At 35.1% G+C, this 11897-nt stretch overlaps 1 protein-coding gene, 1 long non-coding RNA gene and 1 other non-coding gene across 3 annotated transcripts; all 3 read right to left on the bottom strand.

The window, feature by feature from the left end:
- Nucleotides 1-359: 359 nt before the first annotated feature.
- On the bottom strand, nt 360-1523 carry LOC145051612 (uncharacterized). Its single transcript, XR_013683729.1, has 3 exons — nt 1335-1523; nt 1148-1214; nt 360-405 (listed from the first exon to the last, which is right to left on the bottom strand). It is a non-coding gene; the product is annotated as an uncharacterized LOC145051612 (long non-coding RNA).
- Nucleotides 1524-1777: 254 nt separating this feature from the next.
- LOC145051589 (trafficking protein particle complex II-specific subunit 130 homolog) lies at nt 1778-2858 on the bottom strand. Its single transcript, XM_078999486.1, has 4 exons — nt 2664-2858; nt 2311-2588; nt 2131-2221; nt 1778-2011 (listed from the first exon to the last, which is right to left on the bottom strand). Exons 2-4 carry the CDS (start codon nt 2572-2574, stop codon nt 1824-1826), a joined length of 543 nt encoding a protein of 180 aa, XP_078855612.1. The 5' UTR covers nt 2575-2588; nt 2664-2858; the 3' UTR covers nt 1778-1823.
- A 4634-nt stretch (nt 2859-7492) lies between these two features.
- LOC145056307 (U2 spliceosomal RNA) lies at nt 7493-7689 on the bottom strand. The gene has a single exon (XR_013685789.1). It is a non-coding gene; the product is annotated as a U2 spliceosomal RNA (small nuclear RNA).
- Nucleotides 7690-11897: the final 4208 nt, after the last annotated feature.

The raw sequence follows: 11897 nt of genomic DNA, 5'->3' as shown, positions 1-11897 counted from the left end.
TGCATAATATAAAATAAATTGCACAAATTATAATGTCATACAAAAAATCATTCAAATGTTAAACAAAAATAATACATTGCTAACATGTGTTATACATTCCTATAAAACTAACAAATAATCATACAACTCTGTTTCTTACCGGAAAGGAAAGCCAAACATGATTACAAGTCTCCCTTAATCTTGAACTTCGCCACCACCGACGTAAGAAAAAAACTGCGTATAAATATCAAAAAACAAGATATGAGCCAATCATTCTATGACTCAAGGAAAAATATCATTAGAGAAATGTGAAAAAAAATATGAAACAAATGAATGAAAGTCCATTGCGATTTCTTTAATACTTACTGCATAGAGTAAGACTTGGACATCATCTATAGTTTTGAAGGACATTGATGTCTCCCTATGCTGCACATATTAAAAATAAAAAAGAACAAAATTAAGTAACATATGGATTCATATATCTATCAATTGTATTGTAAATTGTAAATTAAATAAATAAGCATGCTTATTTATTTTTGCTTGTGTCTCGTTTCCTCCAAAACTTCTAGATACGTTGTGAGCATGCTATAAAAATTGATTAACATGCAGGTTGTGAGCATTAAAGAAGCTTTTGAGAAAACTATGAGACAATACAATTGTGAGTTTGCTTTTGTCCTCAACCGTGCTTCCAATCTTCATCTTGTTGAGGTTTGTTTCAGGGAGGGCAAAATATATATTTTTATATTTACATAAAGGAAAAAAGTTTGGATTAGAAAATGACATGTTTACCCTTGTAATGAAAAGTTGTGTTTCAATTTTGGTCCTTATTTTTGAGGTTCTTGTAAAGGTTTTGGTCCTTGAGTATAGCTGATTTTTTCCACTTTGGACCCAAAAATAGTCATTTTCGTTGGAGAAGAGGCCAAATATGCAAAAAGGAAACTGTAGGGACGAAAAGAAAAAAGAAATCTATATTTAGGGACTAACAATTGTAGTTGGTTCAACTGAAAACTTTGATCCTTCAAAAGGCAAGACTTTAGTTGACCTTCTAGTCCTTGTTGTTTCACTTTGTTGTGATTTTGGTCCCTCTTACTCGCACCGTTAGTAAAATGACAATTTTACCCCTAGCCCCTTTCTTATAAACCAAAAAAAAAAGCAAACCATAACTTACTTGTGTAAAAATTCAAGACCCCCTACAGCTCTTGATTCAGTTCCCATCAATTCAATCCTTCCCATTCCTGCATATATATATATATATATATATATATATATATATATATATATATATATATATATATATACATAAGGTATTAATAAAAATCATACATACATACATACATACATACATACATACATACCTACATACATACATACATACATAAGTGAAGAGATTTTTCACTTAAAAGCATATAACCACTTCAGAAGTTGTAGGTCTAGTTGATGGTGGTTGAGTGCACATCAATGCTATCTTGATGATCTCCACAACATGTTCTACTGCATATTCACTAGGATCTAGTTTCTCATCCATTAAATTCAGATGCGCTCCACTCTCATGTAGATCCTGTGCCTATCATACACATAACAACAGAAAGGCTAGTAAGAACTTCTCACCTAAGCTTAAGGTCTCACTGAATACAAAATAAATCATTGAGTGTTTGAGATACCTTCATCATTAAAACCATAAATGAAAAGAATGGGTTGAATGAACCAACCCTTAATTATGAGATACTTACATGATCAAGGAGATTTTGAGTGACTAATTGGTAGTCAACATCCTTGTATCTCTTTCCACTAATGATTTCTAGGACCACCACACCAAAGCACCTACAAAAGTCACGATTTCATCTCTAGGCAGGAATGGGAATGGGAATACAGAAGGAGGAGCTGAGAGGTGGAGGGGAAACACAGACCAAGTGGGGCCCAGCTGGGTTGCAACTAATATTACCCTCACCAATGTCCGGTAACTCCAGTTGTGGGGGCCGCATGTACCGAGCAACCAATGACACGCATAGGATTGAAATCTCTATTCGTGAACCTGTATACATTAAGTTTATTTTTAGACAACAAGGTTTCGAAATCAAGATATAAAATTTATTAATTTATTAAATGTTGAGATATTGAAAGAGGATTTGGATTATAAAAGGTTAGTAGTACCTTGCTTTGTGGAGAGAGGTGCATGGCCTCGCTTCCTCCCAGCAATCATCCAGTTTTCAGAATTTGCGTTTATTTCATATACTACCTCATCCTGTTCGCAAATCAAATATATGATTTAACATTTAAGTCATTTTTACTTTTTTATTGCCAAAAAAAAAAGTAAAAATTTTAGAAACTTACGTATTGTTCGTCCTCGAGATACTTCAACCTTTCAACTCGCCACTTCATAGTAAAAAGCTGGCCGACTCTAAGGCCTTCTGGAGGAAGGGGAAGAAAACCAACTGCCAAACAAGGTTCCAACACTGGTCTTTGTAAAACAAGAGCACTCTTAAAAGTCAACATCTGTGAAGACTCATCCTCAAACATAGGAGTATGCGATCCATGATTTCTATCCCCAGATATTTTATATTTTATATTTAATATCGTATCACTATCAGGATTCATATCTTTCGCTTCATCTGTAAAAAAAAAAAGAGAGATTGATTATTTTTTCTAAAGATGAGTGATAAAATGAGAAATAAAATAATGCTTGCCATTTGTGGGTAGGGATATAGTGAACAAGATTCCAGCTCTTGATGTAGAAGGAACTACAAGTGGAAAGAAGGCGGATGTTGGTCTTCCATTACTTTGACTTTCACCAGCAAGGGTAAAACCGTCTTTTAGGTCCAGCCAAGAATCGTGTATGGTTAAGTTAGCCTTCACTTGTGAGTGGAGTATCACCTGGGAATGTGAGTAAATTATTATTATTATTATTATTATTATTATTTGCATTTAACCCTAACAAGACTTGAGATCAATATACCTGCCAAAGCAAGGTGCCATCACTGCATTTATCTGCTACACGTGTGCTGACATGGAATGGGTTGGTGAAGTGAACAGCTATAGTCCTACAAATAATGGCAAAAATGTTCAGGTGCTACATAACCACTATTCCTGCAAAGATTTAACATTGGTTATTGAAAATTTACTTTAATCAAATTGAATTAGTAGTTAAGTTATATGTACTTTTAAACATATAAAGTCCCTGAGAATTTTGTGCTAAGATGAGTCGTATCTTCTGGTAATAGTCTTATAAGCCCAAAATTTGCTATTTTTTGCTGCAATTCTCTATCAAGTAGAATGTTGCTAGTTCTTATATCTGTATGGATGATTGGAACATGGTACTTTTCATGTTGATATGAAAGACCCCCTGCTTCCTGTAAGAAAATCTTTCTGGTACCCATATATAAAAGAGCTTGATCGTCAATGTGGAAAGGGACAGCTAGCTGTTGAATTACCACTCTTATGGTCTGAATCTGAGCTCAATTATCTACAGGAAGTCCAATAAAGGTATATATATGTTCCTATCCTAAGTTTTGAATTTAAGAATAGACACCCCTGTGTTGTTGAATATAACAAACACATTACACATACATCCCTCCTATCAGGCTGAAGTTGTTGAAAGAGCAGAAGGCATCAGAAAAGAGTATAATGAGCTTGACACTGTCTGGTTCATGGCTGGATCCCTATTTCAGGTTGTTTAGCTTTTTCCTTGGTTCATTTTAGTTATTACTAATGCCTCACCCTGTAATCACATCCAAATTCATAATCAAAAATAAATAACTAGAATAAAGAAAGTAAAAGAAAATTTTAATATTATTTTAAAATCAGCTTCACCATGGCATTAAAATGCACGCTGGGATCTTCTTCCAAACATAATTATTTGGCTTAAATAATGCATACCGACTTTGCTAGAATATATATGGCCAGGTACTTGAACAAATCCAGCCTGAATAAATCCAGCCTAAGAAAGAACCTAGCCTATCAGAATCAGGTACTTGAAAAAATCCAGCCTGAATAAAAGCAAAAAAAAAAAAAAAAAAAAAAAATTAGAACTAGTTGAAATAAAAAGTTGAGTGGGAAAAGAACAAGACAAAAAGTTCTTCATCATGATAGAAATACAAAATACTAATAATGTTAAAAAGGAAAAATGATCATAAGATGTGAAGGAAGATCAGGAAAACAGTCATCGAGATGATGCTTGGACCATGCTATTTGGCACCCAACAAACCTACATAGTCAAAAACACATTAAGGAAGAATTCAAGGCATGATACTATTGAAACTTAAATGACAAAGATCAATCCATGCAAGAGCATTCTTAGAATGTAGAGCACAAACCTTCAATGAAATCAAGCCTCAGGAGCTAAAGAAGAAAGAAGAACAAAAAACCAAGTTGAGGTTGTGTGGCTCTGAACTTATGTGCTCCTTCAACAACCATTTGTCAAACCACATCCTGTAATAAAAAAAATACAACATGTTTAATTTGAGTAACAATAGACATGGTCTACTAACAAAACCTGTAAATAAAAAAAATCAAACCTAGTATAGATTGCAGATCAGTGCAAAAGAAGAGTTGAGGTGTCAAGTTGATACAGGAGAAGAAGACGTCGACTTAGTCAAACCATTTATAGTGTTTCCTATTCATGCCCTAACCTAATTCACCCTAAATTTCAAATAAATTGATCAAATTCTAGCATAACTATTAACCCAATCGGGCACATGAACTGGTGGATAAAGGAGAAACCGAAGATTGAGAATTCTAAATCACAAACTAAGATCAAAATCATATGGAAAAAATCTGAAATCATAAACTCATATGGGAAGAAATATGTGAAAAAGAATTCTGAAGAAAGAGAAACCGAATATAAACATTACCAGAATCAAAAGAGAAACCAGAGGAAGCGACAAATTCTCTCAATCCCTCCTCCGATTTCTTAAACTCGTGCATCATTGTATCGCCACTGGAGATAGAGACATAGAGCCTCAGGCTGCCATTGCTGCTTCCCAGCATGCAGTTTCACCTCGATTTGGAAACAGAGCACGAAACCAAATATGGCGGAGATCATCTTTTGGGCCGAGAGTTGTTTCTTCTGCTACTGAAGCGAGAACTGATCTCACGGAACTCGAAACGCAGGTGAAGAAATTGGTCAGCGACTTGAGCAGCGCTTCCATTGATACAGTCAGGAACGCCACCGGTGAACTCAGATTACTTGCGAGACAAATGAAATTGAAAGGTGAACTCAGATTACTTGCGGGATCAAAGATTTGGTGATATTGCGATTTTGTTGTGGGAGAAAAGAGGATTTGTGATGATATTAGGGTTTTTTTTGGGTATTAGAGTAAGAGAGATAGAGAAAGAAAGAGAGTGAGTGAGAGAGAGAGAGAGAGAAGAAAGATGGAAATAAGATAGAGGATAACAATGGCGGCATTTCAAACTTTTGGGATTTTCTTTCCCCCAGCTGCAAAAAAATAGAACGCGCCTTTCATTTAAAAAATATAAAGCGACATTTCTAGACGACGCCCATTTTTAATTAAGTGCCCTCCGTGTTTTTAATTTTTTTTCTTGGACATTAATTTTAGGGCACGCACAAAAGCGTGACCTCTATCCTTCAAAAGTTTGAAGAGATGACATTATTTTTAGAGCGCGCGCTTTTGCGTATCGTAAATCACCGCGTGTCATTGTTTGCGCGTCATTAAAGGCTGTTTTTCTAGTAGTGGTTCCATCGGGTATGTTGTAGTCCATGAGATTTTAGGCTTCATGTTTACCGAGTATTGTGTTTTGATCTACATAAATTGAATACTCAGTTAGTTGTATCATATTATGTATTATTATGATGTGTGAAGTATGATCATTTTGAATTACGGAAACACCAAGTTCTGTTACATAAAAAGTAAATTGCATGACGGGCGTGTGACACTATGAAATCCAAATAATGATTCAATTAATACAAAGATAAATGCTACGATTTTCGTGGGTGAGGGTCTATCGTTGGTGGTTTAATGACCTTCATCGTTTCCCATTCAGAGGAATTGAAGCGGTGATGGTGTGTACCTCTATGTGTCGGAGTTATATCAATCGTATAAAAATATCTTGTGATGTAGTGGCCCCATTTATGAGAATTATCGGATACCCCACATTGTATCTCTACGTGTCAAAGTTTTATCGATTTACAAAATTTAACAAGGTGGTATTGGCATTGCGAGATGAAGCTTCTATTTGGCGTTGGTGTTATGTTTTGGTGGGATAACATAGACAACATCCCCGGAAGCTTTCAGAAGTAAGAGGGACGTTGCCGTCATATCTTCACATTAATTGTCTTTCCGACCCACTGGGATCCAAAGCTTGTGGGGTACCAGGATAATCATACAAGTTGATGATAAGCTGGACCGAAGAAAAAAAAACATGTGATGGTTTCGAAGAACAAAAATCCCTCAATGTCGTTAACGTCGTAGATAGTTTTGTTTAACATGAGGAGAAGTCCAATTACAATATGTTGGTGGAATTGTTGATATAGAAAAAAGAAAATGTAGTTTGTTTATGTATATATCAGTGAGTGTTCCCACATTGGTGTTTGAAGGATTCCAAGACGAATTTATAGATCCATCTTGTAGAGGGTTCATCACCGGGCCTGGTAACGTTTGCCTGTAACCCAAGTGGGGGTATCAAAGTGGGTTGGATTATGATTTGGTCCAGTTTGGTTGGGTATGGTGGTGTGTAACTTGACTTGCCCGTTCCAAGTCGAGAGTTGGTTCAAGTGGCTTGAGCGAAGGCTTTGGGTCTCTTGGAACCTAGAGAAGGGGGCAATGCGTTAGGCTGGCTTCACAGAGCTGCGACAACCCCTCGCTTCTGACAGTGGAAGGATTACAAGTCTTGGCTCTTCAGGCCTATATTGCCGACTAGTCCGACTCAGATGGACACCCAATTTTTACTTCAAACATTTTTTGTTTGTCAGAGTGATAATAAACCTTGTTTTGTTTCATCTCCGGAAGAAAAATATATATCATTAAAAGCAACTGGTTTTTGAGTCTCTTGTTAGTTACCGTATTTGTAACATGAAAGAAATCCATAAAAAGCCAGGTCCATGGTGGAAATTATATATGGGAGTGGGTTCACATGAGACAGCAAAGACTTTGAAATCTTTAAGCCTTTTAAAGTCTAAAAGTTAAGTCAAATCTATGAACATTGACCTGAGCATTGCGCCAGGCAATCCAAAGTGTGGGGTAGCAGGATGTAGTTATACAGATTCATAATAAGTTGGACTAGAAAGAAACCATTTCGTTGTAGATAGTTTTGTTTGACATGAGCAGAAGTTCAATTACAGTAAGTTGGTTTAACTGTTAGTTAAAAAGAAAATTTTAGTTAGTTTCTGAGTGTTCCCACATTGGTGTGTCAAGAATTCCCAAGACGATTTTATAAATCTATCTTGTAGTGAGTGTTCCCACATGGTTGAAATTAGGGGAGTGGGTTTCATCTTTCTGGCACTCTGTTAACTAGTAACTAGTTTCTGCTGGATTGAGTCTAAAAGTTGAACTGAGTATTGGAGGGGTGCGCCGGGCCTTGGCTGTAGTGTAAGACCAAGGCGACGCATGAAGAACCCCAGCAGCAAGCTACTGTAACGGGCCTTCCCCCATAAAAAATAAGATTAATATCGAGTGGGCCGATGGCCCACATATCAGATATTAAACTGATAAGAACAGATACTACACTTGATCTTAGCCAAAAGGCCGAGAAAGGTATGCTTCTTACAGCTGTGGGCTTCCCCTTTTGTACTCGCCTCCCTCTTGCCTGCTTCCTTCATTCACCCGATGTGGGAATTCGGATGCATAACTCACACTTTCACTGCCATCTCCCTCCTTCCTAACAAAAACAAACTTCAATGGAGTATTATTCTTTTACTTCTTTACTTTCTCTATATATATTCAAATCAAACTTACACTCTACTACTGCATATGCATATGTGTTTATGATTGCATTGCTTTTTCTGTAGTTTAAATTCACTCAATGCCAACAAACAAAACAACTTCATTTCTTGTTGTGATGTTCATAATTACTGATCAGTTACAAATGACTCCTTCCACTCATGTATATACCTACTCTCCATTTAGTTTTATACTATCACATATCTAGCTATTAACTAAATTTATAACCAAACACAATAACTAATGGACAAACTCAAACTAATCAGATAACTCCAACTTGTTAAAATCCCTTCTATATATCAAAATATATAGATGTGTTTTTAATCAACATATAACCCTTTTAACTTGTTTTGCTGATAAAAATCACATAATATAACTTGAAACCATTTAATTTTATAATCTAACACATTAATTTCTTATTCGTTTAAAAACCAGACATAAATTATTTGTCTTCACTGTTCCTTTCAAAGATACTATCCGCTTTTTCAACCAACATGTCCCGCTCTTCTCATCGGCTTGCTATTTGTCATTGGTGGTATCACACTATCTTCACCTCCTAACATCTTACAATCACTTCCGATTCGATTCTAACATTTATGGGATGACTTTTAATGATCTAAACCTGAACAGATGTATTTAGATTAAAAATATTAATATGCTTACACACATCATCCATATCCTAGTAACATTATATTCAAATTTAGTCAACGGATGAAAATGAAAAATCCATATTCAACAATCAAAACTCAATAGTCATTTTTTTTCCATTTCTGATGTTTATTTTTCATTTGAAGGGACATAAGGTGCTATAATCCATGTTCTAACATCATCACACCACCACTTAAGCCATTGATTTCAAGTAGTGGATATCAAGAGGTGAGTCTCCATTTCTGATGTTTATTTTTCATTTGAAGGGACATAAGGTGCTATAATCCATGTTCTCCTCTCATTCTCTCTAGCTATATCTTGTTCTTTAATAAACGATAGGGATAATCTTAAGTGCTTACGTTATCATAAGAATTGATCCTCTTACTCATAACTTGTTCCCCAAACATTGCTTTTCGTCTCATATTAGTGTTACCCAATTCAGACTTCATTTCACAACAGAGGTCTTTAATTACTTTACCTAATTTATAGCCCTAAGGCCATATAGTTATAACTATAAGATATGACAGGAGGAGATTAAATAGGTACAGGACTTGTACTTTAAGTTCCACTTATCGGAAAAAAAAAACTCTATTGGTATTCTAATTGTGAAATAAACTTGAGTCTCAGGTAACGCCAACACCCAAAAGGCACAACACTTATATTTGCTGAAAAGCAAGCGTAGCAATGTATTTTAAACGTCCCTCTTCATCAACTTTTACCTTTGAAAGGTTTCATCTCAAATCATCGATTAGCCAACGACTTAGCACTGAATTTATATTGTAACCCAATCAAATAAATTGGTCGATAATCTAGAACTATTATTGAGCTCCCTACCTTTGGAATTAGAGTTGTGAACGAACTATTACAACCATGTGGAATATTAGCCGAAGAATGAACCATCAAAAATATATTTTTTCAGTAAATCCCAGTATCTTTCTACAAACTTAAAGAAAAAAAAAACCCATCTGGATGTGGAGTCTTATCTCCTCCACACCAACAATCAACATTTTTAATTTCCTCAATCGTGCATCAAAACTTCCAAACAATCGTCTTGCTCTGAAGCAAGAGTTGTACAACATGTGCTACGGTTTTGAACCCTCAACGCGGCAAATTTAATTTATTACTAAAAAATGAAAGTAAAATTTCTTCTCGCCAATTTGTCGATAATCAAGCTGATCGCCAACTATTTTTATCCCACGAATAACAAATTGCATTCGTCTTCTATAAAGTACACCGTGAACGTACTTTGTTTTTTCATCCCCTTTGAATGTCCCTTAAATCTGAACTTTATGAATCACATCTAAAGTTTCCAATTGATCATAATCATATTTTTTCAAAATATTCAAACGATCCCCCGTGACTTTTGGAGTTACACTTCCTTGATCAATCTCAAAAAGTCTTAACATGTTCTTTTCATTATCTTTGTCCTTCTATTTGTTTTTTTTTTCAAAATTTCATAATATTCTTTAACTTTTATTTGAATGACACATGTTAGCTTGTGTTAATCGAATCTAAGGGATGATTCCAAGTATTTATAACAACATTATCAAGATCATCACATCCCATAAGGGATGATTCCTAAATATTTATAACAACATTATCAAAATCATCACATCCCATCCAAGAATTATACGACTTGAAAGGAATGGGCATGTAATCTCCACTACCACCAAGTGTTTGAAAAGAATAGGTCTATGATTTGAATTGATATCTCCAATGCCATTGACATACAAGCGGTAAAATATACAAAATTTTCGAAAACTAAAAATCTATCCAATCCGCTCAGCTTTTCGGTTTTCAGTGTTAGCACAAATCTGGGTAAAATTATAGCCACTCATAGGAACATCAAGTAACCACACATTATGAATGAAATCATTAAAATGAATTAGAGAAAAACAAACCTACACTCTTAAATGGGTCTATGACCGCATTTAAGTCTCCAACAATAATAAAATATCGTTGTTGTTGATTCGTGAAAATCCGGATGAGTTCCCAAAGTAAGTTATTTCCCCTTCCACCCTGCGGATCGTACAAATTGATCATCTAGCATATTAACTTATGAAACACCCACCCTCCTCAACAATAATAAGGTGTTCCTTATAAGTAACTATATTCGTTACAACCACCGAAGGATCCCAAATGCATAGTGATCCCCCAGTATACCCATTGCACTACTAGCCACATATTCAAACTGGAATTTTCCGAAAAATACTCGTTACTTTCACAAGATCTGAATGTACCATGCATGTTTCTCGAATCCCCACAATTATGCTTTCTACACAACTTCATGTGTTTATTCCTCTTGCCCTTAATCTTGATCACACAAGCATTTAAATAAAGAATATTTATTTATCCACTATGTTCTCACTCAATGATTTAAACCCTTTTGAGTATGTCCGGACGTGGGTGAATGGAAAGATGAATTAACCGGCTTATCTAACAAATTTTCAACACCAAAAACATGTTCCTCGACCGTGGGTTGCTTCCGGAACCCCTTGGCAACAACACCATCAAATCGAGCCCTATAAAAACCACATGGTTTGGACATGGATTGAGACAAGCTTCCATCTTCATTGTCATTATTTCACTTTATTTTGTTCTTCCTTATCATTAGTTAAGTCTTTCATTGTTCGAATTAGTCAATCACCCTCAAAAAAAATGTCATATTTGTTGAAAAATAACACATTATTGTGGACTTAGTACTATTTTTTAATACTTACTACATGTTGGGTACATTTGTATTATGTACCAAATGTTTTTCATAATGACATATTTGGTCCCTGAACTAAAATGTTTGTAGGATGATGGATATGACAGTTGTCCATAACATGAAGATCTATATTTGTGTGGTTTCAAAACAATTTTCCATAAGGTGTAACTGATGTACACCATGATCATGTGTGTCAAAGGCGTCAACTCTTTCCATCATAAATCAGAAGACACAGTTACGGGTAGAAAATAATCACTATATGGCATCATCATCATCAAAGGTTATACTTCCAAATATGTACCTTTCACTCTTAATGAAACTATTCGTGAATCGGATCCTGATTATGTCAACATGTGGTATCAAAGTGTGTTTTAATTATCTTATGTTCAACATCATATAGTGCCTACTTAAGTTTCACTACTTTATGAAAATGATGTGGATAAAATGTAAATTGTTTCACAAATTTGTAATCTATTCAAGTACCTAAAATTGTTTATTTTCTTCCCTAATTTCAAACTTTGGTTTTGTTTTATTATGATGCATCACGAAATCAGAGATCTTGAAACCAGTGATTGGGGTTTTGATTTATAACGACAAAGTAATTTCTGATTAATTTAGCAACATCATTTACCTTAAAGAATTGCGTTTTGTTCATTTGTTGTTCTTAT

The sequence above is a fragment of the Lactuca serriola genome, chromosome 5, assembly GCF_051521515.1.
Source record: "Lactuca serriola cultivar US96UC23 chromosome 5, Lser_US96UC23_V15, whole genome shotgun sequence".
NCBI lineage: Eukaryota > Viridiplantae > Streptophyta > Magnoliopsida > Asterales > Asteraceae > Lactuca > Lactuca serriola.
This window is presented reverse-complemented; position numbering and strand designations above follow the sequence as displayed.

Coding starts and splice junctions, on each gene's coding strand:
- LOC145051589 (XM_078999486.1), bottom strand. CDS start 2,574: ATGAATCCTGATAGTGATACGATATTAAATATAAAATATAAAATATCT. Junction 2,222..2,310: donor ATCTCGAGGACGAACAATAC/GTAAGTTTCTAA, acceptor ATTTGCGAACAG/GATGAGGTAGTATATGAAAT. Junction 2,012..2,130: donor ACCTCTCTCCACAAAGCAAG/GTACTACTAACC, acceptor TAATGTATACAG/GTTCACGAATAGAGATTTCA.